General features: G+C 44.7%; 2 protein-coding genes and 1 long non-coding RNA gene across 12 annotated transcripts in view; 2 read left to right on the top strand and 1 right to left on the bottom strand.

Annotated features, from left to right (window-relative positions):
* Window positions 1–2757, top strand: part of ABCC5 (ATP binding cassette subfamily C member 5) — a 51480-nt gene extending 48723 nt beyond the window's left edge. For all 5 annotated transcript variants that reach the window (XM_072867598.1, XM_072867596.1, XM_072867597.1 and 2 more), the window contains one exon: window positions 2256–2757. In XM_072867598.1, the coding sequence (XP_072723699.1) occupies window positions 2256–2315 (60 nt within the window). In that variant the 3' untranslated portion in view covers window positions 2316–2757. The remainder of the gene's footprint in view (window positions 1–2255) is intronic.
* LOC140654372 (uncharacterized) lies at window positions 461–6689 on the bottom strand. Of its 5 annotated transcripts, none has more exons than XR_012043406.1 (4): window positions 6557–6689; window positions 3233–3495; window positions 2736–2865; window positions 461–1106 (listed from the first exon to the last, which is right to left on the bottom strand). It is a non-coding gene; the product is annotated as an uncharacterized lncRNA (long non-coding RNA). The 5 variants fall into 5 exon arrangements; XR_012043404.1 differs by having other exon boundaries at window positions 3233–3558; window positions 6557–6656; XR_012043403.1 differs by lacking the exon at window positions 6557–6689 and adding an exon at window positions 6343–6520 and having other exon boundaries at window positions 3233–3558.
* RNPEPL1 (arginyl aminopeptidase like 1) lies at window positions 5506–26376 on the top strand. Of its 2 annotated transcripts, none has more exons than XR_012043401.1 (11): window positions 5506–6421; window positions 13135–13275; window positions 13948–14099; window positions 14539–14655; window positions 15840–16075; window positions 18454–18567; window positions 19640–19752; window positions 20708–20816; window positions 22266–22493; window positions 22774–23028; window positions 23598–23736. XR_012043401.1 is itself a non-coding variant. In XM_072867602.1 (11 exons), the coding sequence occupies exons 1-11, from the start codon at window positions 5702–5704 to the stop codon at window positions 23868–23870; spliced, it is 2346 nt and encodes a 781-aa protein (XP_072723703.1). In that variant the 5' UTR covers window positions 5507–5701; the 3' UTR covers window positions 23871–26376. The 2 variants fall into 2 exon arrangements, 1 of the variants encoding a protein (XP_072723703.1); XM_072867602.1 differs by having other exon boundaries at window positions 5507–6421; window positions 22774–22916; window positions 23598–26376.

Here is a 26376-nt window from a genome sequence, read left to right as displayed (position 1 = left end):
ATAATTCTGTATATAGCCTATATTTACAGTGGAAATGTAAGCTGTTTATTTTATATTAAAATAAGCACTGTATTAATAACAGTGCATATTCTTTTCTATCATTTTTGTACAGTTTACGGTACCAGAGATCTGGCTTTGTTATCAGACTGTATCAGACACCATTTTGTCTCTTACAGTTGGTCTTTTCCTAGTGCCAGATTTTCTGTGTGTCTGAGTGGAAGTGAAGCTTTGCAATAGTGTCCTTTATTGTCACATCTTTGTTGTCTAGCGCAGGGGAGAAGAGCTCTGTGGTGTAACTCTATTGCATTGTAATTTATCAAAGCTATTTGGAGCATCGCTAATGTTCACCACGGCAGCAGCTGCTGCTTCCCATGATGCTTTCCCAAAGCAAGGTTTTTAGTGATCTCCTGAGTGGAGAACCACTTCTGGGTCACATTAAGGCCTCATACTTTCTCAGTGTCCTGATACAGTATTTCTTACTGTATCAGCAGGGTTTATTTTAATGCAAGCAAGCCCAAGCTCTTCCTGCTTCGCTGATCTAACACAACCAAAATCTAACTGTTTGTGGAATGATCTGTAACAAATTAATCATAAGGTTCAAGTCATACCCTGTATGCTAGCAGGAAAGCCTTTTCAGAGTTGCTTCAGCTGACTGACTCCTTTATCTTGAAGCTGCTAACACTCCTCAGAGGTTTAGGTTGGCTTTCATTGGCATGGGTAACACTAACTCTTTGTTCTGCTCACTTATACTAAGGTTAAACGACATCAATATTTCCTGTTTCTTTATTGCACACATGTTAAGGAAACAGTCCCCCACCCCATGTCTTCTGGAACTTTAAACAGGTTCCTGTTGATCAGGATGTAACACTGGTGTAGGACGTTGTTTTCTTACTGTAAAGAGACCTACCTCAGGTTACTAGGTCCTGCGTAGTATGTTGCCATGATCACTGTACACCATCCCTGTTTTACGGGACCTGTGGCCCGGGTGGGCACGGTCGCTCCTATAATAGCCGTGACTTATTGAATGGTCAGCGTTGCATGTCTTTGTCAACTTGGACATTTTGTAGCCTTAGCATGTTTGCAAAATGTCTCATTGAGGCAGAAATCTGAAAAGTAAATAAAACTATTTTGGGTTTTGTAAATTTTATTGGCTTAAGTGGTTTGTTTTGGGCACATAAATCACTTCTCACCTTTTTGAGCCCTGGGGAACAGTTTTTGCAGGCTGGGGTTTTTTTTTTGTGTCTATGCACCACGACCTGATCTTAATTCCTTCAGAGTGGAAATGTTTCTTTAAAAGTGTAGTGGGTAATTTTTGTGCCCTCCAGCCTGGGGGTGGCTTGCAATATGTGTATGTTTGTGTTGAGTGGTACAGGGAGTAATAATTTATAGTGCAAGTATTCAAGCCAAGTAGCAAAGGGGGAGGTCAGACGGAATACAGAAGATCCTTCTTAGGCTCAGATTTTTCCACTTTCTTTACCTGCAAGCCTTACTGTTTATAACGTGACATGACTGCAAAGTCACAGAAACAAGCATTTCTATCTACCAATACCACAGGAAAATCATGGCATTTAACAGAGCTTAGACTGTGGCTTGAAGATAGCACATAAAGCATCATTTGTTGTAGTTCTGTAGTAAGTCTTGTCCTAAGCAAGAATTAACTATCACAGATCTTATCCTGCTCACAGGCCTGGACCCAAGCTTACGCTATGTCAGAGACTGGCTGCTGTTTTGCTCAGTGTTGCTCAGTGTTACTCAATTCAAGGAACAGCATGGCTGTGCGTTGTGGTTAGCAAAGGGAGAAGTAATAGGCCTCTCTCCAAAGAACACCCAGCTAAGTGGGGGGCTCTTCTTTGATCAGAAATTTGAGGACAAAAAGAAACTGGGGAGAGGCACAAGGGAGCAGGGGTGATAGGCCAAAGAGGTAATGCCCTGCTTCTTCCCTAAAAGTAGAGCTGGGTAGAATGAAGGCTGAATACCTTAAGGGGAGAGGGAGAGAACATGAAATGCATCTGCCTAAGACTGTGGTTAAAACAGTTCAGTCAGTTGTCATGTACAACTCTGTCAAGGACAGGATTGTCTTGGGCCCTGCAGAACTGAGTCGACCCCACGAATTTCAGTATTTCCCTTGAAGAAAAAGGGCTAATGTACCTAGTTCTGAAGTGCCACTGGGGTCAGAGTGTGGCAGCTAAAGCTGAGCTAATGGCAGTCTGGGCAAAAGGGGAGCCATCCTGATCTTGTCCTCCTTCTTCTTCCAGGCTGGGAGTTCCTTCCACTTTCCTGATGCCAGCACTGGCTCTTGCCTGGTCCAGCAGTGACCCCAGTTCAGAAAGCTAACTTGCAGAAAGTTCACCCTCCAAAAGCAGGAATGCTGTACAAAGAAGGAGACAGGAAGGCACACCTGGAAGGGAGGTGAAGTGGGGCTGCTCTTTTCAGTAGGTGCTAACTGTAACACTAGCATAGGTATGAGGAAACCACTCAGGATTCATTGCACCAAACTGCTGCTTCCCAGTTATGCTCTCCTAAAAAGGTGAATACTTTCCTGCTGCTTCAGCAAGCTGAAATAGCTCAACAAGGTGTCAAACAAGGGCCTGCGATGGAGCAGGCGAACAGTCACCGGTGGACAGCAGGAATTATTAGCTCAACCATTTTGTTAAACCTTAGCTTCAGCATTGTTACTTTGGAACTAAGGAGATAGACTGCCAGAGGGAAATGTTCTTTCTGCTGTAATCACTTACCTGTTTCATGTGGCACTTGTCTCACAGGCAGTACAGAAGTATTGCGTCTCACATGGGTAGCAGTAATTTTTTTATTGGCTTTCATCCCGAACCACAGGAGCAAGCTGAGGCCTGGCCCAGGGCCCTGTCACTGAAGTGGAAGGAAGAACCATCAGTATTTTACAAATGAGACTGAAATATCTTTATCTTTGAAGCATTCTACAGGAGGTTGATGATGATGGGAATTTTCAGGAATTGGATCCTGCTTTAGAATTTACAGTGTGATATCCCAGAGAAGACTTCATCCTGCAAGGAGCAGAATAAGACTGTGGCATTGGGACAGAGGCTTTCCTTAAAGAGATCCTACCCAAAACAGCATGGAGATAACACATCCTTCTTAGTATATAGCAAAGGCTATGGCCCAAGACTAACAGGTGTGCAACTTGAGAGGGATTTGCCTGGGATAATTGGTTTGCTGTGTTACCCTTGGGAATTTCAGTTGCATCAGTTTTACTTACTCTGTCCAAAAGCAGTGAGTGCAGCCAGTCCCGATTCATTATCATAAGCTTAGAGACTCTTAGAGAGAATGTGTTCCTGCTCATCTCATCTATCCGATGAGTGGAAACGTTGCACTTGCTTGGGACTTCAATCAAAACGCAGGTAGGATTCTTCTAAAATTACCCAATGGAGTTAACGTGCAGGTAGATAGGTGTAATTAAGTCCAAAGTCAGGCCTAGTGAAGTTGTGCTAGCTTGAACACCTGAGGAGACTTCACGATTACCTGCGGTGAAGATCATACAGGGTCAGATCCCGAGCGGCTGGGGCTGTGGTCTGCATATTATCCCTAGATGAAAGCCAGAGGGAGATCAAGCAATCTTAGTTCACTGCTGGGAGCAAAGTTTGAGAAAGCACAATTATTTCAAAAGGCAAATGGTGTGAGTGAGAGAAGATATCGGAAGGAAAGGATAAATGCCGAAAATCTGATTTATAGAAGGAGGACGTGGAGAGAAAAGTTGGCAGGACAAGAAGTTTCTCTTGGCTAGAAGGGGATTGGGCAAAGGCAAAATTGCTTCTTGAAGGTGCTTCAAAAGAATATTCTGAGAAGATGCAGGGTGGCTGTAATGCCCTCATCAACCAAAGAGCTTTTCTGAATGCTGCCTTGTTATTTTTTACTGCGACTGTAGTGTGTGTTTTACTATATATAGGCAATCGCACAAAGGTTTTCTTTATAGTCGCAGCTTCAGGTCGGTCTAGGGTAATACTGTGATTTGTTTTACCCTTGGTTCAGCTGGAGACAGCAGCCAAATTGTGCTGGGGCCACAGTTTCTGCCTCGAGTATGACGATACAGTGGAAACTCAATTGGGAAATGGTGCAGATGCTGCTGTTGCTAGCGTAAGGCTTGGGAGGCTTCTAGAACGTACCGCTACGGGTTCATTAAACCCACAATTGTGTAATAAATGTTCCCATGTCATCCGAAAGACGTGCCTTGGAGACTCGTCAGGCGGCTGAGGTAGGCAAAGTGTAACAGTGAAAATAACTTGCAGAACAGAAGTGTCACTAAGTGGGGCAGAGAGAGTTCCTGTACACTGCTCTTGGGCTGTGTGGAGTTCAAATCACAGTTACTTCCAGCACACCTCCTTCCTTCCAACTCGCTGTCTCCTGCTGTTGCCACGCAGACAAACAAGCAGTTGTACAAAGATGATAATTTTGTGGGTTTTGTCCTTTCCGATGTAGGAAGGCAGCAGTGGCTGGTGTGTGACTGATTGCCTCGAGGAGGGTGGGGGAAGAGCGAAGCATGTTATGTCTGAGCTGGGATCTGGGGGCAGTTTGGAGGGAGCGTTGGCGGCAGGCGACTACGGGCAGCCAAGGCGGGAGGGAAGAGATTAAAAAAAGAGGGTGTACGTGGTGCTGGTAGAGGGAGGCTATTTAGGGTTGGACTGTGAGCTAGATGCGAGGAGCGTGACCAGGAGCAGGATGGAGGAAGCCAAAATAGGTACCGGTGGGGTGAGGCCTGCGTGCACCAACCCTGCTGGGAGCCGTGGCGTGGAGGGTTTGGGGTTGTTTGTCTTGGGAGTGGGAGAGTGAAAATGAAGCATTCACGCTGTGCCGAGGAGGCAGAGCCGGCTGTGAGACTGAGCGAGGGCAGGAGTGAACTGAGTGGGGCATTGTAGCCGTGCCAAGGGCCGTCCCAAAGGCGGGAGCAGCGGGGATCGGCGTGTCGGGGCCAGACAGCCGGGCTGGGGAGGTGATGGCGGCCTAGAGCGGGTGCTGGGTGTGGGGAAAAGGAGGAAAGCTCGCAGTCGTGTGCTCACGTCTTACGCAGCTCTGTGAGCTGGGGGGTACGAGAGGGGCACGGACGGATGGAGCCGCTGGGGCGCCGGGCTGCGGGCGTGGGCCGGGCCGGGGCGGGCGGGCGGTAGGGATGCCCACACGTGTCAGCGCCGCCTGTGGGCGCGGGTGCGCGCCGCTTCTCTTGGAAGCGGTTTGCGTCTACGCGCGTGCCGGCGCAGCGCACGGCGTGCGCAGGCGGCACAGCCTGGGTGCGCGGCACAGGGGCGCGCGCGGGGTGGGCAGCAGCGCACGGCCGTGCACGCGCACGGGGCGGGCTCGCGCAGGAAGGCGCGCGTCCACGGCGCGCACCTGCCCGTGGGTACGCGCGCCCCGCGGCTGGCGGCGGCGGCGGGCGCCCCCCGGTGCGCGCGCAGCCGGCGGCGGGCGGGGCGGGGCGGGGCTCGGCTCCCCTCCCCTCCCCTCACGCGCCCCCCGCCGTCCCGCGCGGCGCCGCCTGGCGGCCGTGCCCGCGGCTGCCTGTTCCGGGCCCGGGCCCTGCGCTCCCTCGGCCGGTGCCGCGCCGGGCCTGCGCGGCCCTTTCCCCCCCCTCCCCGCCCCGGTCGCTCCGGCCGCCGGGGCCTCCCTCCTCCCCGCCCGCCCATGGATTTCACATAGCGGCCGCCGCCTCCGCCGCCTCCTCCTCCGCCGCCGCTCCATGGCGGCTCCGGCTCCGCGGCCGCCCGGCCTGTGCTGCTGCCGCAAGGGGTCCGCGGCCGGGCCGGAGGCGCCGCCGGCCCCGCCGCCGCCTCCCGAGCCGCCGCCGGACGTGGCGTCGGCCTCCAGCTCGCAGCTCTTCAGCCTCCGCCACCTGCACCTGGGGCTGGAGCTGCGGCCCGAGGCGCGGGCGCTGGCGGGCTGCCTGGTGCTGGAGCTCTGCGCCCTGCGGCCGCAGCCCCGCGCCCTGGTGCTGGACGTCCACCCGGCCCTGCACGTCCTCTCGGCCGCCTACCGCCGCGCCGCGGCGGGGGAAGCGCCCTGCTCCTTCGCCTTCTCGCCCGCCGAGGCCGCCGCCGCCCCGGCCCCGCTGCCCCCGCCGCCCTGCCCGTCGCCGCCGCCGCCCTGCGCGCCGCCCTGCGCCGCCAGCCCGCCCTGCACCGCCACCTTCCTCTCGGCGCCCTGCATCGCCGCCGGCCCGCTGCCCGCCGCCGCCGCCCCGCCGGGGGAGCCGCCCGCCAGCCCCCCGCCCGCCGCCGCCGAGCCGCCGCCGCCGCTGCCCCTCTTCGCCCAGCCGCCCTGCGCCGCCTGCCCGCTCGGCTTCCGGGTGGACCCCTTCACCGACTACGGCTCGTCCCTCACCGTCTCCCTGCCCGCTGCCCTCCAGCCGCACCAGCCCTTCCAGATCATCGTCCGCTACACCACGGCCGACGGCCCCGCCGTGAGTACCGCGCTGCGGGGGGCGGCGGGGCCCGGGGAGGGGCGGCGGGGCAGGGACGGGGAGATAAAATAGGAAACCGAGTCCCGGGGCGGCTGCCGGTGCCCCCCCTGCCCGTGCCACCCGCGCCTTTCTCACAGTTTTCCTCCTGCTGTAGCTGGCCGTCGGGGAAGCGCCCTGGCCCCGCAGCGGAGGCAGCGGGAGATCTTTCTCCCTCGGCCCCTCCTTCTCCGTCCCGGTCCCTCCGCTGCCTCTTCCCTCCCTGCCTGTCAGCCGCCAGCCTGCTTGTCAGCAGCGTCTGTCCCCTGCCCGCAGGAGCACTCGGGGGTGCCAGTCCCCTGCCTGCTGCCGCCGAGCCCTCCGCGGTCCCGCGCCGCGCTCGGCAGCGATGCTCGTACCGACCCGGCCGCCCTCCTTCCTTCCCCTGTCGCCGTGGCCCCCGAGGCTATTCATCCCCCATCGCGACAGTCATCTTAAAGTCTTTCGTCCTTTAAGGGCGTTGCAGTTGTTGGCGAGGAGCGTGAAAATTTGAGAACTCCTGCTTCGACTGAATTCTTCAGGACAAGTTACGTAATCCGCAAATACAGGAGTTTCCCTGTGGGTTTTGCCAGCTGCTTACAAAATCAGGCCTTGCGCACCTAGGTTGATGTTTCAGCGAGCTGTGGTCAGGAGCTTTGAGAAGAGCGGGGGGAGATTCCACATATTCCTACAGGTTATCTGCTGGAAAAAGGATGAGAAATGGTCCAAAACACCCATTTTGATGTGGCCATGGGAGGTGCTTCCTTGTCTGCGTGGATTAGTCTTCTTCAGTAGTGAGACGCTTTGTAAACTCTGTCACTTCTTTTCAACCCCTGGTACTTAGAAGCACTTTGGTCCTGGACTTTTAGGTGCTGCCTGGCAGATCTTGTGTTTTTAAGAAGTTACGATAGTGAAACTATAAAGTTATCACTGGAACGTCAGTTCTATTTGTTACTGCATAGTCTGTTCAGGTTGGGAATTCGACTAAAGTTATTTTTATCATGTGGTTCATGAATCTCTTTGCAAAAAGAGTGGGGTTTTTTTGAGAGTCTTGCAACTTTGATGCCTCTCTCTTGCCTGATAGAATTGACTCTCAGCCTGCTGGTTTGGTATTGCTGTTGCATTGGTCAAAACCAGTAAATGTGTGGATCTATTTGACTATTACAACTTATTTAACAAGAATAGGAATTGAACATACCGGTTTCATGCAAATTAACCCAATAGCAAGTATATACTAGGCCTTTTCTCATGAAAGGAAAGTGTTTCTGAATAGAATGAGTTTGCTGGATCTTTTTCTGTCTAATTTTAATACTACATTGAAGCTCACAAAAGTAACTTCATTCTCAGAATGATCTGGATAGTCTTAATACGTTGGCTCGCTTGGAACAGCGAGTTCCACGTGAAGATTTTTATTGACAGAAGTTTCCTTTTGTTATATGGTGACCTTTTAACATGCTGGTCCTTCCCTAAAAGTGCGAAAATGAGGTGAAATTCTGGCACTGTTAAAATACAAATCCACTTGTAAGTGAGGGTATTGTTCCTTTTCACCTCTGGAGCTCCTGGTTTTAATATTTCCTTGTACAATACTCTGCTGTAGTTTTTCTGCACTGAAGAGGTACGTGGGAGATGTCTTTCAGGGCCCACAGTGTGTTCAGAAGGTTCTGTTCTTAATTTTTTTTTCCCCAAGATTTTATGAAGAGACCTGTTTCTTTTGTCCACACTATGCCTTGTTTATGGTGGGAAGGCTTTAAAGCTAATTTGGTGTTGCTGTGTGCTCTATAATCATTCTCAGTCTGGCTGAGCCATACCTTCCGAAGTACATGGTAACATACTTTCCTCCTCTTGAACAAATTGTTGTATTTTTGGGTGCTTTCTCCTGGGTTTTGCCAGCCCTGTTGCCAAAGGGGCAGGCTGTTCTGCTGTGTGTATGGAGAAATGATCTCAGATGTAACAGAATACCGTCAGAAAAACGATCTCAGATCAGCTTTAGATCCGAGATCAGCTTCAAAAACTTTCAGATCAGCTTTAGAAACTATCTGAAAACCACTGGAAGGTGCAGGGCACTGATTGATGCCATGCTCATTTAGTCTCACCTTGCGTTAACATGTTGCCTCCTTGGCGCTGCACACAAGCCAGCAGTGCTGGGAGTAGGGCATTTTTTCCATTCCCTCTGTTGTTTGTCTTGCTTCCCCTGGATCAGGCGTGAGCTAGCTGTTCTTCATCCTGTATTGTACCTTTAATGGCGTGTACTGCTTCAGCTGAAACGAAGCTACAAGGACTAGTGTCAAAAGATTATTGATGGTTACAGTGTCAGGGGTGTGCGCTGCCCTTTTCAAGTGATACTGAAAAGTAGAAGCAGGCGTGCTCACTGACATAAACCGTACCGCGTTTCCCCGCTCACTATTGTAGATTTTGGCTGGCAAAATATTTGTCCTCGAGTAGCACCTGTTCTAGCCCTTCATGTTCAGCACACTGAACTATGTTTTTGGATCCCAAGTCATTTCGTGCTATTGTAGTGCTATCTGTCGTTGCTGTTTTTCAGCCTAGCGTTGCGTTTTAATAGGGACAAGTAACCCATGTGTGTATAAGGGTGAACTGGTTTATACGCGACTAGTACATTTCCTCGCAGTCCCTTTTCTCTGTGTAAGTGAAGCAACTTTACAGTGTTAGACCTCTCTCTTCTAAAACATATATTTTCTTTGGCCTTTCTCTGAATATAATCTTTTTAGGTCAGGGTTTATTTTCTGTGGGACCCTTAGCATACTTGTGGGACGTATAAAACAGTAAATTCATGTTACAGTGCAGCACAGGCGTGTTGGCAGTAAAATCAGCCGCAAAGATAGTAGTCTGTTTAAAATTGGAAACCTGTTGCCTTGATATACTTGGTTTGAGCCATCTGGATATGTTATTTGACTGTGCCATTATTTCTCATGTGGAGGAAGGAGCCAAGATCTTTGGTTGTTTGATGGACATTGAGAGACAGCTGAGAGATTAAATCTGCCTTTCACAGAGCATTCCAGCTCCCTGTGCTGTGGGGAAACCATATGCTCAGTACATCACCAATTCACTTCAGAAGCAAGACTGTCATAAACGTTGTGTATCTCTCATGGTGTGGGCTGAAGGCACACACTGATCAGGTGTGTCCGTGACAGTAGTCGTGCTCTTCCCCTTCTTTTCCCTCATGCCTTACTTCTTGGTCGTACAAATAGTCTTTCATAAGACTTTTTTTTTTTTTTTTCCTCCTTCCCCAGGGAGAAAAATCTGCATCTGTCTCTTACCCACTGTGTCACGCCTCTGATTTGGCAGCGCACATGTTAACACCAGTGCTATTTTCTTTCCATGACAACCTTAAATGCAAACCCTGCTCTGTGTTCTGGTATAAAAAATGATGGCATTTCCTCATCTTCAGGATTTAGCAAAAAGGACAGCTCTTTTTGCAGTGGTGGAAACTTCCCTGTTGTTCCATTAGATTTGTCCTGATTCCTCAGTCCTCGTAGAGTGACTTGCTGTCCAGGTGTGCCTTGCTCCTGTCACATCCTCCGCATCTCAGATGTGCGGTTTACTTTGTCATCAGATGCAGCGGCCTGTTGTTTGTCTAGGACAGAAGCTGTGGTGTTGCAGCCCTTCTTGGGAGCTTCATCAATAATGTAGGTAGAAACATGGAGAGTTTTAAAATTGAAAGAGGCTTAGCTAATTGCCTTTGTCATTTGCTGGATTTGGGTAAAAGATTATAATCTAAGTCAATAAAAATGATATTCTTGGCAGGTGCCTTATAAAGTGAGCTTCTTTGCAGTATGTGGGCAGGGGGAAACCTAGCCTGTCCAAAGCCTCTGTTTAGCAGAGGAACTAAGCAGCAGGTTTTTTACTTAAAATACTCCATAAGAACAGCTTTAATATGTGAAACATGAAAAATAATGAGCATTATAGCATTATGATGATGTGATGTGTATTTCCAAAGGGGAGCACAGGAGGGATTTGGAGGTAGAGTAGATGATACAGCCCCAAATACTGCTCTGTCCCTGAGTACTGCTCCACCCCCCGCCCCCAGCAGTACCTTGCTCCTTGCACTCCTTTCTGGGATGCTGCGTATACTCTGTTTCCCCAGTCCATAGTCCTGCCTCTGTCCGGCAGCATAGCCTGGTCTATTTATATTACAGATCTATTTATATTGTTTCAGGATAACTTTCATCATTGTTCCAAGTGCATCTGGAAAGAGAGACGGAGGCTTGCCATGTAGCTGCAGACATTAGGAAACAGGGGAAAAAAATACTTCATCCTCTGCAAACGTTTTTTCCCTCTTGGCCTGTGGAGCTGGTACTTCATTTAACTTCAACCAAATGTCAAATAGAGGGGGACTGGTTGAAAAGAAATTGTCCTTAATTTATGGAGTTTCTTGTAAACAAGAATCAACTTCTCAGTTCCCCTTTGCTTCCTGCTTATGTTTTCTTCCTGCACTGGTCAGGGAGAACTTCCCCTTATCTTTCTGCTCTAAAGACATCGTCTGTCAACCCTTTTTCCTTCCTACTTTAGTGTTGCAACTTAGGTCTGGTGGTGTCTTATATCTCTGTTTTCTTTGTTAGCCTTTTCTGTCTCTCAAAAAGCAAAGGAAACAGAACCTTTTGCAGGTGAGTCTCTTCAGCAAGGCCAACGATACAGATTGTAAGTCAGACTTTTTGTGGTACGAGCACAAAGCCACTGAGTAGAGGAGTGCTTTTAAGTTGGCATTGGGGCAGATCTTTAAAAACTTAATTTCTGAGCCTCCTTCCTGGATCATTAGAAAACTACTACCCTGGATTGAAACATAGCAGTTGCATTTTTATGTGAATTTGTGTTCTGCAGGGAAGCTATGAGTTTCAAACTGTAGGTTTTAATGAGACGTTTACCTCCAAATGCCTTCTGGAATAGTTGTCTCCAGTTCCACAATGTCACATCACAGAGAAGGTATTAATTGCCATGAAATGCAGGTATCCATGGAGTGGAAATCTGTAGCTATGTAGTGCACCTCAGCTGTGACCTGGGGATTTGGCCAGTGATACGCTGAAATGCAGCACGTGGATTTGAATAGTCGCATAGCCTTAGCCCTCGTGGTTTAAGTGAGGCAAGGTTCGTCAGAAGTCGTGCTTTAAGCGTGCTTCTGGCCCAACAGGCTTGAAGCAAGAAGAGGGTAATCTTAAAACAGATTTCAAGATAAGAATGCTGCTCTGAGATTAATTTGACTTCTAGATAAAGGTTTTTAATTTTGTAATGCCTCCCACCTAAAAAAACCCACAAACATTTGCCAGTGGAAGCATGAACCACTATATGAATAACTGAAAGCTGCTGACAGTATGTTTCCTTTCCTTACCTTTCACTGATCCCCAGGGGTGCTGCTGAAGTGGATGATTTGGGAGAGGAGCACACTGGCATCTGAGGAGAAGGGTCTAAAGGCAAGGGAAGAAGATAACAAAGAATAACCTTATAGGACAGAGGGAGAGAGAGAAAACTTTGACTTCCGGAACACAGAGAGGTTAACTGGGAGACAGAATTGTAATATGTCGTTAAAACGAGAGCAGATATAGTACCCAGGCTTCTCTTCTCTAAGTATTTCAGTGCTTTCCCTTGAGGACCGGAACTGAACTAGTGTCTGCACTAACTGCTATTCCCTGAATTCAGATTTATTGGTTGCTTTGGTCTAAGAATTCAGCAGACTCAGAAGTTTTATTCCTTGTGCTTCACTGTTCCCAAGACTTCCAGTGGTTCCAACTTTATTGCAAGTTTCACAATATTTGATATTTTCCATAAAAGTTCAGCTCCAGAGTTCTAAGATTACAAGAAAATCCTTATTTAAAATTGTTCCTACACTTCAAAGTTGGAGGCAGGGAGCATATGAAAGCATAAACATTACATTTGAAACAGAAGAAACGAAAAGGCAAATAACTACACTTTTTCATATTATTCTTAATCTGTTCTAATTATTTGCTGAGGGTCTGACTCATGATTTATTTGCTGTTTTATATTGAAAACTGACATGCTCAGTGGTGTGTTTTGTTGTGGTGGTTTTTTTTTTTGTGACCACCCAGAATCTCCTTATCCGCTCTGTAAAAAGAGGCCTCTAGTGTCATTGACCAGATGTTTCTTACATATACTGACTTTTTTGCATAGTGTCAAAATGTTTGATGCTTCAGCCAGCAGGGCAGTGTCAGGGTCAGAGATAATGTTGTGTACACTGTTCAGCCTCAGGGTTTTTTGGTTTGTGGGTTTGGGTTTGGTTTTTTGTGTTTGTTTTGTTTGTTTGTGTTTTTTTTTCCCCCCAGCTTGTGCTACCTGACCCCTACTACTCCTGTTCATGTTGAATTAAAAACATGAAGATACTCAGAGTACTCCCTCTGAGAAGAAGGTTGTGTGGATGTTTGTTAGGGACTTGTTATTAACCAAGAAAATCGATACAACAGAAATAGCGAGTGGCTGGAAGACACTATGTTGTGTGGCACCACTCAGTGTTCAGACAGTGAGGATTACTCTGAGTAGTCACGGCAAATAAACAGGAGTAGAAAGATGTATTGTTAGAAATGGCAATATACCTTGTGCCGGGTCTGCATCTGGGGAGCCAAACAGCTCCTCTTCCACAATCCTCTTGATTTCAGATTTTGTTTTTTGGCAGTTCATCATTGTGATTTTGTCCCTTTCCCTCACCTCTTCCTCACGTCATGTTTCAACAGATCTGGTGGCTGGATCCAGAACTGACGTATGGCAACGCCAAGCCATTTGTCTTCACGCAGGGCCACTCGGTGTGCAACCGGTCTTTCTTCCCCTGCTTCGACACACCAGCAGTGAAGTGCACCTATTCAGCTACTGTCAAAGTGAGTGACCGAATGGATATAAATGGTTCACGGAGCACTTAGCTGCTGTTAACTTGTGAAAGCATAGTTACGTTGTGTGTGGATATATGATATAAAATATTCATTGTGACAATGTTATAAAAACTACGGGATTTTTTAGATCCTACTCTGGTTCTTGGAACAGAATCGGGGTACTGCCACAAAGGCAACTCTGTTGCCTGTCACGCTTGGGTCTTGCTTTCCCTGTACTCAATGTTGAAAGAGTAACCATGAAATGGATAATATGAAAGAGAGAATTTGGCTGGTCACTTCCAGTAGTGGTTATTGATGGTAACACTAAACTGTATTTTATCAATTCTTGAAAGGAAAAAAATCAAAGTTTTATGAAAGCAGCATCAAATAATGTTGCATTTTGTGTAGATGAAATAATTTGATATGTGAGCACTTTTGGGGGAGCTGGCATAAGAACCCGTGCAATATAGGAGGAGAAATATTTTTGATTGCTATGTTTTCACGGGCTGGATAGATCGTGGTATAAAAACTCCACAGAAATCTTACATTTTGAGTTATCTAAATGATTGTTTTTAATGTACATCCTCTTAGGCATAGATGAAAAAAAACGGAGAGATCTGTGGTGTAGTCATTCAGCTGTGATCATCTAGTGAGTTGATGTGTATGATGTTGGTCTTCCAGGCTCCAGCAGGCATACAGGTGTTGATGAGTGCCACCCAAAGTACCTACTCAGAAGAGGAAGGTGTATATCAATTTTACATGGAATATCCAGTTCCTGCCTACCTAGTGGCCCTGGTGGCAGGAGACCTTATACATGCAGACATAGGTCCAAGGTAAGATTTGCAGTGAGTTGATCTGCTTTTTGTGTCTCTGTGCAGTGCTTCAAGTTATAAGTGGTAAACATTTTGAGTCATGGATAAGGGAACAGTTGGGACCGTGAGCTGTGAGTGTTCAGAGTTTGAGGTTTAGTTGGGTGTGAAGAACTGCATGGCGCTGCATTGGCAAAGATATTTTCCTCTTTCATAAATGTTGCTTCCTGTCCCCTGTAGTCATTACAGCTACTTGCCTCATTGCCTTAAGGCAATTTAAGGGATCTTTGATTATCTTTTGTCATGTATCCATAGAGCGTTAGCCTAAAGAAGGCCTGAGTCTGATGTGAGACCTCTTCGCACTATTACCATACATGGAAGTGTGGTGAGAAGTCAGGCTATTTTTTCTAAGAGATAATTGAGTTTGCTGAAGTATCACCTGATGTTTTCTCTTTTCTGACAGGAGCAGAGTGTGGGCAGAGCCTTGTCTGCTGCCAACAGCCATCAGCAAGCTTTCTGGCATGGTTGAGCGCTGGTTGACTGCTGCAGAGAGTCTGTATGGCCCATATATATGGGGAAGGTGAGTTTAATAAGTCTCCCAGGAGTCTGTAATGGAAACAAAACAATCTTGAGAAATTATCATGCTTTCTCGCTATGCTAGCAATAGCAGGACAAATGAGCCCCTCAACTGGCAGCACTGTAGTAGCTGGAAACAAACTCTGGAGTTTTGTCTCTGTAAGTGGCAGAGAGGACCATGGAGGCAGGGTGGTGTTTTGCCTGGTATGGTGGGCAGAACTACAGGTTTCTAAACAGCCCATCTTCCCTGAGGAGTGAAGGTTTTTCATACTATAGTGTTTTGTGATGCAAGTCCAACATTCGGCTGGACACCATTTGAAATGTATGGCAGTTTTATTTACCTTATTTATTTTTACATATGGTACTTGACATATGATATATTTATTGTGGTATGCCTGAGGATGCTGAAAACCTGACTCAGTACAGACTCATTGAGAGTCTTAGTCCCGGAAAACAATATTATCGTTTCTGAAGTTAGGCTTGACTATGTATTAAAAGAGAATGTTTTTGAGAGAATGTTTTCATTCTTTGGATGGGAGAAAATATTTACAAAGACTTCCTATATTTCTTTGCTAACGGTAAGCAGGAAGAACACGTTGTTGTTAACTTACAAAATGTTGCTTAAAATGGTCTGAGAACGAGGTCTGGTGTGCCAGTGCTGATCATTGATGGAGAAATTTAGAAAAGAGAACAAATAGTCTTGTTATATTCTGAAGCAGACAGACTTAGTCATTTTGCTGACACTGCAGGTACACCAAATCAATTAATTCATTCAATAGCTTCTCAGCCTCTCTCTTTACTGGGAGCCTCTGGGGACTTGACACTGTGTATGTGGGTAGTGTATGTAGAGTAAACTTAGTGGTACTGGCTATCAGATATACAACTTGTGATAAATTTGCATGTGTGAAGGGAGCATGATGCTTCTGGGAAGTGCTGGATCTGCTGCACATGAAAAGAGTGTCTAGTCTTATGTCCAAACGTAAGCAGGTCCTTGGCCAACAGAATAAACTCTGTGATCCTTGGATCAGAAGAATTAGGCAATTGGTCTAGAAGGTTTGTTCCTGAACTCACAAAAAAACTCTCAGAAGAGCCTTCCCTAAGGAAAAAAGATATGTTTCTGTGTATGTCTTTTGAATAGCTGTAATTTACCTATCTCCTCTATTCTTTCTTCTTTCTCCCTAATTTTAGATATGACATTGTTTTTCTTCCTCCATCCTTCCCTATTGTTGCCATGGAAAACCCATGCCTGACCTTCATCATCTCTTCCATTCTGGAGAGCGATGAGTTTTTGATCATTGACGTCATTCATGAAGTTGCCCACAGCTGGTTTGGAAATGCAGTCACCAATGCTACGTGGGAAGAGATGTGGCTGAGCGAGGGGCTAGCCACGTACGCACAGCGCCGGATCACCACCGAGACCTATGGTATAGCTGCAGAAATGTTTCTCCTTATGATGTGTCTAACCAATAATTGAGAGTTGGCTGCATAGAATGTTTGCCTTGGGAGCTCAAAAGTCTGTAGGGACCTGGTTTTCTTTTTTTATTTTGGGAACACACATGGCCCCAAACTTTGCATTGAACATCTTAGATGCTTAGAGTCTGACATTGTCTTGGCTTTGGGTGGAATCAATACCTGATATGGTAATAGGGGCTTTGAGTGAGGTGTGTTAGCACAGCGCTGTAAGGACGTTTGTAGGAGCTTTGGAACTGCTGTTGGGTACCAGGCAGGTGTTCATATGTCAGAGCAAGGTGAGCAGAGGATGCTTCAGAGAAGGATGTAAGAAATCTTATCATGGTTACATTGTGAAATAACTGTCCTCTGAACAAGTGTCTTTCTAATCCTGATCAGTTAGTAGCTACCTCCTGATGGCAATAGCACTTAGGAAAAAAAAGAAGTACACATCTATGTAGCTGTCTGTTTATCTGCTTAAGGCTTCCTGTAGAATTGTATAGCCCTGCCTTTGCTTATATCAGTGAATTTCATGGGTGAATTGTATGGTACTCTCTTTAGAATGTGTAAGTAGTAAATAATTCCTATTGCTTTTCAGTTTAATTGGATTTTTGTTTAAGTGAATAATGGGAATGTACACTTCTCTAGTTTGTCCTGTTATGTTCTTAAAAGCCCGTACGATGTGTATTCTCACACGTCCGCTGTAAACAATCTTGGAAAAATTCCTGGAAATCTTGGCAGCTAGAGTGCCAGCTAGTGTTTAGAAGGATGCCTTTGCTTTTATTCATGTATATTGTTTTTGGAGATGAGCTGATGATAATGAAGTTTAGGGAAATAAGTGCTCTGAGCATATATGGAGATGCTACAATGTTTATTATATGTCTTTGAAAGCTATTTTATGTTGAGTAATTCTTAGTGGTTAGGACTGTTCTTATAAGTCATGTTATATTATACGTGGCAATGATATGAATAGGTCAGAAGATACTGACCTGTTCTCTATCTCATCTTAGTCTGTCCCTCTGACACAGGACAAGATCCTTGCTGATTTTGGTCTATTGTCTTGAAATTCAGAACTGGTTGTTTCAAGAAGCAATTGTTCAGGAAACTAAGAAATGCCTTTCCCTGTGTCATTCTTTAATAAACTCTTTTGGCATTCTATTTTGTTTCTAAGACAAACCTCTGATCTAAATCTTGCCATTTCTGACGTCACTTCTGGAGTATCTTGTGCTGTTAATGAAAAGGCATTTTTGTAATGACATTGTTTACAGAAATTGGAGTCCACTGACTACCACACCTCTTGGATCTTGCTTAATCCTCCTCCCTGTAGCTTGAAGCAATTGCCTTTAACTCTAGCTATCCTGGTTCTTGCTTTCCCCTGTGAAGCACATCCGCCCCTTTCTTTGCCAGTGCAGGTTCTTCTATCTTCCAAATATATCCTGATTCTTAATTCTCATTTTGCTTATATTGGATTCCTGTGTACGTACATCAAGACTCTGAGATTGTATCTATGTAACAAGCCCTATCGCTGAAGTTGGAGACTTGGCAACGAACGCTAAAGTGTTAATAGTGCTGGATGTTAAGTATCTTCTGAATCTGAAAATCCATTTTCACAGCTTTTTACATCTGCAAGAGCATAGAAAAGATCTCTTGACTTGCCGGTGTAATACAGCTAGTTTGGCTTAAAAGTATGGAATGCTTTGTACTGCAGTTAGATAGAAAAGAAAGAGTAGCCTACTCAGTTGAGCTGTAAAAGAAGTCCTAATGAGTGGAAGGTGAAAATTGTATGATACAATATGAGTAGGATGCTAGATAAAGCTTAAAAAAGATCCACAGGATCTGTGATATACCAACTAAATCTAATAATTTTCTGTTTTCACCCAAGAAGTGATACTCGCTTAGTAATATCCTTGGCACTGAATATGGAATCGTGTGTCTACTATTCTACCAGTCACATTACTACTTTGTAGCACTTGATTGTTCCTCGAAAGTTACCTGTACAATACTTACTCCATTGCTGCTCTGCTTATCTTGTAAGAACTGATAAGACGATGTCAGTGATGTAAACTTTAGCATAGTTTTCATGCTGCTTTGTTTTTCAGTTCAGCCTGCTGCATAATCAGAATGAGTAAATGCACTGTTTTAGGTTCTGACTTACAAATTGCAAGGATTTTTTGCACTCAAGTTTCTCCACCATGACATTACTGTGATTCTGTCTTGATATCGTTGTGTCTTTTATGCTATTGTTGTGTCTTTTACACCTTCAGTAGCTTTTATTTTGTACCTGTGCTAGTTCTGCACAGGTCAGGTTTTGCTAGTCATTTTCCCACAACTAATAGGTTTCTTTCTGGGGTAGGAGCTGCCTTCACATGTTTGGAGACTGCATTCCGCCTTGATGCTCTCCACAGACAGATGAAGCTCCTTGGAGAAGACAACCCGGTCAGCAAGCTTCAGGTTAAACTGGAGCCAGGTATTGCTTTTGACTGAAGCTGCTGTACACAAAATTTCTGTATATCGATGCTGGAATATAGACCAAAAAAAGACTAATTTTTACATATCCTTTATAAAAGAAAGAAAAAAGAAATACTGGTTTGTAAACCAGTCTAAAAGTAAATAAGGAAATTTGCCTTGACTTTTTCTTCAAAGTTGGCTAACCCATCTTTATAAATATTGTTCTGTTTAAGAACAGAACAGACTCACTGGGCAGAAACAGAGTGTGAAAAACTGCCTTGAAAGCTGTGTGGTTTTGAGCTTCTGAATATGTAAAATAAAGTAGTTTATAATGAAAATATTTGGAAACTTCAAATAAAATCCTGTGCTATTAAACGTTCCCCTTTTTATGTGTTCATGTAAGAATTACGTACGTATACATAAGCATACAGATAAACATATGTGCTTGCTCTCCTGTTGAGTTTAGCTATGCAGAGCCTGTTTGATTATCCCCTGAGCCAGATGCATGGCTGCACTCCAGCATTGTGTATCTTCATTGATAGTTCTCTAGTTCTGTCATCACCATTGGAGGTGTGAAGCAGTCTTAAATCTAGATGATATTTAAAACAACCTAAAATGCAAGTGGAGATGATATTGGAACCAAATGGAATGGAAAAGCACGTGTTGGAAGTCTCAAAAAAGGAACAAGTAGTGATTACCTTATATTGGTATCTTTACGAATTTGTGGTATGGTGATTCCCTAAGTTTGGCACTGGAAAAAAAAAGTATTTGTCTTCAAATTCCTGGTGTGTTTTCAGTGACTTCTAATTTGAAGTGACTTGTTCTATAGGGAATTAATACTTAGCTTGTTCTATAGGGAATTAATACTTAGCTTACAATGACTGATTTTTATTTTTTTTTTCAGCCTGTATGTTTGGACTGCTTCCATTTAATTTCCTGCAGTAAATTAAATGTACTGACAACAGGCTTGTTTTGTTTTTAAGTCACTACATCTCGACTCAGTGATCTCTAAGAGGTCTGTGTACTTAGAAGGGTTGGAAATGAGTGTCCTTATTACAGTGTCTTATAACACTGTTGTCTTCTCCTTGCAGGTGTAAATCCTAGTAATTTAATGAACCTCTTTACCTATGAGAAAGGCTACTGCTTTGTTTACTACCTGTCCCAGCTCTGTGGTGACCCAAGACACTTTGACTCCTTCCTAAGAGTGAGTGTGAATAAGCATGCATTTCTCTTGAGAATTAGAACTGCTTTTTTTTTTTCCAGGTTTTGTCACTGTGGCTAATTGATGGTGTAAAGTTGAATACAAATGTGTCTGAGATGAAAGAATGGTCTGGGCCTGTCTGTCATCCCAAATGATTCTTTCTTGTGTGACAGATTTTTCTTGAGATTTCTCTTTAAGTGAGTCTGCTCATGCCCTTCTTTCATCCCAGATTCTGAGGTGCCAAATACAGAGTAGTAGTATATTTTTGCTACCTCTTGTTTTGTGCTCCAAATAATTACAAAGCTGTTCCAGCGTAGATTATCTATGACTGGAATGATGTGACTTCATTCACTACTAAACAGTAACAGCTTGTGGCTTTTTTAGCCAGGGTGACAAAGGGCATGGTTTCCTACATTGGGGCAGGTTTGGTGTCTTGGAGCACATTTGCAAAACCTATAGAAAATTATGTCAGCTGTTGACGCAACTCACTGCTTTTTCTTTTTGCTGCATGCATGTTTTTTCATCTCTTCTTTCCATCCATTCCCCATTCCATCTTTCTCTTATCTATAGTTATGTAAGTATGACTTCAGTCCATAATCTGTCAGTGAATGACACAGTGGCCAGCTGTGTTCTGACTTTTTACTAGCGTCAAGTATGAGGAAACCTTCCTGCACTTGATATGTTAATGTATCTGTGATCTGTATCAGAAAAAAAACCTCCCTCAGCTGTCAATGTTTTTGCAGCTACCCAATCTTTTTCTTGTTATGGTGCTTTCCTCATTTCGGGGGAGGAGGGAGAACATTTTTCTTGATATCTTTTTTTTTTTTTTTTTTAAACTGACCCTTCCAAATATTTGTTCTCCTTCTTCCATCTCTATTTTTTTATTGTATGCAGTGGTTGTTCATCGAAAGGAAGCTGCCTTTCTCCCAACCATAATTTATCTTTTTTACTGTTTCAGGCCTACATTGAGAAGTACAAATTTACCAGCGTTGTGGCTCAAGATCTTCTGGATTCCTTCCTGAATTTTTTTCCAGAGCTGAAAGAGCAATGTGTTGAGAGCAAAGCAGGTGGGAAGTTTACTTAGTTAACTGTAAACACTGTAGAAAATTTGTATGATAAATTTTGCATTTGGCTTGGAGGATGCATAAGAAAATGCTAAAGCAAACAAAACTGTTTGGCAACAGCCAGATGTTCGTGATAGAAATGGTTGTGGTGATTTATTGTTACTGCCTCCATGGTGGGGAATGAGAACATCTTAAATTGCTGACAATTTTGGCATTAATCAGCTGAGTGGCCCTCAGTTAACTTTCTCATTAACTCATGTTTCACACTGCAGACAGAATGATCAGTGCATGTGAGATTTACACATGCTCAAATGCAAGGGAAAGGTGAACAGACTTTGAAATTTCATCTATTTTAATTACAGAAAACATGCTTTGAGAACTATAACTTTTCCCAAGGTCCTATCCATGCATATAAAATCTCTTCCATAATGTTCCACCCTCCCTTATATCCCCTCCTTATAGCTGTTGTTGGATTTATAAAAGGTCTGTAATCTACTAGGTGCTTATTAACCCACTTGCTTAAAGAAATGAGGCTAATGTTATCCCGCCATGTGTCCATCCTTGCAAGTAATTATTGAACCCATTGGTCAGTTTAAACCAGACCGGCAGTGGAGTACAGCTCTTAAGGATACTAGGTTCCTACAGGCTTTGTGGAAGCTGCCTGTGGAGAGATGTAGATGAGTGATCCTACTGTGGGAAAAGCTGCAGCATGAGCTCAGCAGTTGTATGTTTTATTTGGCCCACTGGTTGGCTAATGAGTTAGTCACAGCATAGGCTAACTTTTGCCTGGCTAATATTCAGGGGATGCAGGAGAGAGGAGTTTTAGGGTAGATGGTGTGGAACGGGAAGTATTGCCAAGGGTCAGGAAAGTGCTGAGGTGGTAAAGGGTCAAGAGGAAGAGCTCTGTTGGAAACCAGGCTCTGCTAGCTCAGCTGCTTGTGGAGGAACTTTTTTTGGTTTTAGTTATTGATTATATAAATAAATTTAAAATTCCTTGTTCTGGTGCGTAGCAGGAGCTTAGTCAGCCCTCTCACCTCTTTTTTTTTTTTTTTTAATGAAGCAGATTTTCCCCATATTCTTCAGTCTTCCTCAAAATTCTGAGAGAGAAATGCATGCACAACAAGTCTTATATTAGAACATAGTTTGATCATAGATACTTGTTAGCCTGGCTGTCCTAAGAGCACATGTGTTTCTTGTACTTACTCACTGTGATGTTGAGCTCTAGAAAACTCACGGTTAAATTTGGCAGAGGTGTTGCTGGCACTCTTCCAGATATAGCGTAGGCTAGCCTGATGAGACTGCTAAGACTGTTATGTCACTATAACTATAGACTGGTCTGATTTGCTATTGTCAGAACCTCTCTTAACTGTGCTAGAAGCAGTCCTGAACCTTGAGGCAGCCAAGTCACCTGCAGAGACTCCTGCTCGACATTTTTGGTGCTCCTCATTCCAGGACTGGAGTTTGAACGTTGGCTCAATGCTACAGGACCTCCGTTAGCTGAGCCAGACTTATCTCAGGGATCCAGTCTGACCAGACCAGTGGAGACGCTCTTCAAACTCTGGACCACAGAGCCTCTGGACTCTGTTGCTGCTGCCAGCAGTGTTGACCTCACTAAATGGAGAACGTTCCAAACCGTGCTTTTCTTGGACAGACTGCTGGATGGGTCACCACTGCCACATGGTGAGTACTCTATCAGGATAGTAGAAAAGTATTCCTGGAAGAATTAATTGAATTCTAAAGAGCCCGAGCCCTCGTTGACCTTATCATTCACGTAACGTCAGGTTGGATGGGGCTTTGAGCAACCTGATCTAGTGAAAGATGGGACGTTGGACTAGATGATCTTCAAAAGTCCTTTCCAACCCAAGCTATTCTATGATTCTGTGATTTGATGATTCATTAGTCTTTGACCCTCAAACTTGACAAAATAGGTTATAGTTCTTTGTGTATGTGCTCTCTTCAGAGGTGATAAAAAAGCTTTCGGAATGTTACTCCTCTCAGCTGGACTCCATGAATGCAGAAATCCGTATCCGCTGGTTGCAGATTGTAGTCCGAAATGACTATTATCCAGACCTTTACAAAGTCCGTCGCTTCTTGGAAAACCAGGTACTAACTGCTGGATTAAAATCACTGCACCTCTCAGTGCATGAGACATGTGCATGAGACATGCGACGTGAAAGACCTTGGAACTTCTGCTTCCTGGCCAAGTGTAGACCAGGTGTGTTGCGAAGGGGCCGAGCATGGCTCACCTGCTAGCGGGTGGGGAGGAATGGGCAGATGTAATTTGAAATGCCTACAGATAATCTCTGCTTTTCTAGTCTAACTCAATACCCTTGTCCCAGCTCTGCCCGGTGCATTTTTTGTGTTGCTTTGTAGCAGCCCTGGCTTTTCCAGACCAGAAATTTTCACACTACTAAATCATGTGATTGTTTGAATATTTACACTTCAAGCAAGGCTAGGGCTCATCGAATTCCTTTCAGTAGTTTTTATTGTGCGGGAGCAAAAGGTTAACGCATGTGTTCGCTGTGGCTTCTTCTCCTTGGCCTTTTAAAAATAGTTCTGTTATTTGTGGAAATAGCTCAGTCTTAGAGAGCAAATGTTTTTTTAATTATAATTCATAAAAATCTTTGCATTAAACTTATTTAGAATAGACTTGGCTGTCTTTTGAAGAAATGTGTTCCTTGTCTCCAATCTGAAGTTGTTCAGGGTTGTTGGAGCGTAGCTGTAGAAGAGCTGAACCTCTTGACTTTTATTGAAGTGATATTATCCAGTTTTCCTTCTTTGCAGATGTCTCGGATGTACACAATTCCACTTTATGAGGACCTTTGCACTGGCACCCTCAAGTCTTTTGCCTTAGAAATTTTTTACCAGACCCAAAACCAGCTGCACCCCAATTTGCGGAAAACCATCCAACAGATCTTATCACAGGGCTTGAATCCACTTCCTGCTATAGACACTACAGCAGTCACTACAGACACACCAGCAATGGTGCTTGAGGACAAAGTCTCAGAGGCCACAAATGGTGCCATTTCACTCAGGGATGTTAATGTGTCTGCTTAGATCACCAGCTCATGCCAGCCATGAAGCTTGAAAATGGGGACAAGAACAGAGGAAGGATACCAAGTGTCGCCTCCTTTCCCTCAGCCCTGCAGCTGCAGTGTGTTGTTGTAACTGGATTTCTCTCCCAAAACACAAAGCAAATGTGCCTTCAAGTATCCAGCATGTGACACTGCCAGGTTTCAGAGATCTCCTTCAGCTGTGGGATGAATATTTTGATTCCGTTTATACTGGGCAGGGACTCCTGGGCAGTTGCTTCTCCATGGAAAGTGGATAGTTCCCTTTCCTGAGGCTCTTCTGGATGGTTTCTCCAAGTTTGGTTGGTGGTTTGGTGGTTTTTTTTCTTTTTTTTTTTTTTTTTGTCTGAGGCCACTGAGGCATGTCCTACTTGCTGTGTGTATGTTGCTGGGGAGTGTATATATGTCAAACTGCCATTATCCTGATATTTGGGCCGAAGTTCTGCAAAGGAGAGACTCAGGAATTGTCAGTGGCAGCAAACAAGTTTTCATGTTATGCTCCTTACTGTGACAGAGGTATTGTGATTTGGGAGGTAGGGGACTAATGCTTAAATAATTAAGAAACTAATTTTAAATAGCTCCTGTTCCCCCTGCCCCCAGGTGGCTAAATAATAATAATGCTTTTTATATATATATAAATATATATATAAAAGAGCAGGGAAACCTTATGATGGATTTGAAATCCTTCTGTAGTTAACCCTACCCTCTCAGTTTTCCCTTTGCACTCAATGGGACAAGCAATAAAGAAATGTGTAGGCTCCAATTTTCAAAAAAGTTTAATTTAGGTGCCCAAATGCCATCAATTCTGGTACTAGCTGGATGCCTAAATATTTTTAACTGTTCTGACAAGTCTAGGTGCAACCTTTGTTAGTGTGTTAGGATGTGTAGCACGTGCATTTGTCAGATGCACTGTCTGTCTTCTATTCTGTCCTTCTGGAAGAATTAACAGGACCTTTAATTTAATTTTTTAAAATATCCCTAGCATATGTTGGGCCTGTAAATCAACCATGGAGATATCCATGCTAAAATTTTACTGCCTTGAATAACGTTTGCCTGAATAACAGTTGCCCTGTCATACGATAGTCTGAGGGAAGCACCCTCTTTCTTGATGTGAAACTTTTAAGCCCCGCTTTACCCAAGTCTATTTTCTGACTTGTGGTGGTGGTAAGATGCCATTTCATTTACGCCGCATGCTATTTCTCTTGGTCACTGGCCAGGCATGCAAGATGGGGAGATGCTCTCTTCCATCTGCACTGTTTGGTCTCAGGAAGCTGAGGGCAAAGCATCGCTGGGTATTACAGAGTACAGGTGATGGTTCATAGACTCTGTGCCACATTCTTTTTAACGTGTGAGTAGCTGTGTGCCTCTTGGTGAGCTCCCAGGAAGCATCTCTGAGCTGATGTATCACCAGGATAGAGGACTAGTTTGAATAAAAGGTGAAACACTTGGAAGAGGCTCAGCTAAAGGAGATGTGAGAGAGAATCTGTTATATACTTTGGGGCAAATTTTAGCCCTGCTATGGGGATCTGCATAGCACAGGAAGAGGGGAAATTTGGGAGATTTTTTTTTTTCACCAAAATAATCTGTTTACACCCATGTGTGGATGGGGACTTAGGTGCTGTTACTGGATCTGCGTTTTCTGGCTTTAAGTTAATTTGGACTTCACCGTAGCCTTAGCCTGGGCTGAACTGGGATAAAGCAATAATAAACTCAGGCCTCCGTAGTGCTTCATTAGTTTTCGAAATGGGCCATCAGCGTTCTTGGGCTTCAGAACTCCAAGCTCTGCTCTTTGCTCCTTGAATGGGATTATCTTTTTTGTTCTGTTTTGTTTTCCCAGAAAGGATGGAGAATGATGTTTTCTGCACAAATCTCTTTCCTTTTTATTTGTTGTTCTATTGAAAGAGATTTGTGCAAGCTGACGTTCCACTTCCTGAGTTGCCGCTGTTGGCGCTGCGTCTCCTGGACCCCACTGCCAGCAGCGGCAGCCTGGCCAAGACCAGTAACCACTAGCATCTTTTGGAATCCCAGGCCTCTGTTTTAACATGTTTTATTTTGTGGGAGAATGTATGTGACCCTGGTGGGAATTTTTAATTTACATGGATGCCTTATGATGATTGTCAAATTAAACTAAGCTTTGTGACAAGTGTAGCCTTGTGGGCTGTTTGTCAGCGTCCCTGCTATAGATGTGTGGAAGACCTAACCTGGTACATTGTCTTTTGTTTTGTCCTTTTCTGGAGTGCAGTGCAAGAGGGAATTTGGGAGCTATTTAAAAGCTGCACAGCCAGAAGTTGGAGAGGTGGCAAAAGCAAATAATCAAAAGTAAATATTATCTATTGTTACTACAACTGACTGAAATACATCAGATCAGCTGTGTATTTGCATATACATGCATCAGAGTAGGGAAGTGCTGGCTGAGCCTAACAGACTGTTTCCCGATTAAAGAACATGAGATTTAAGTTAGTGTTTCTGCTCTCATCCCTGTGAGATCCCAT

This window comes from Ciconia boyciana, chromosome 7, assembly GCF_034638445.1.
Source record: "Ciconia boyciana chromosome 7, ASM3463844v1, whole genome shotgun sequence".
In the NCBI taxonomy this organism is placed as follows: Eukaryota; Metazoa; Chordata; class Aves; order Ciconiiformes; family Ciconiidae; genus Ciconia; species Ciconia boyciana.
This window is presented reverse-complemented; position numbering and strand designations above follow the sequence as displayed.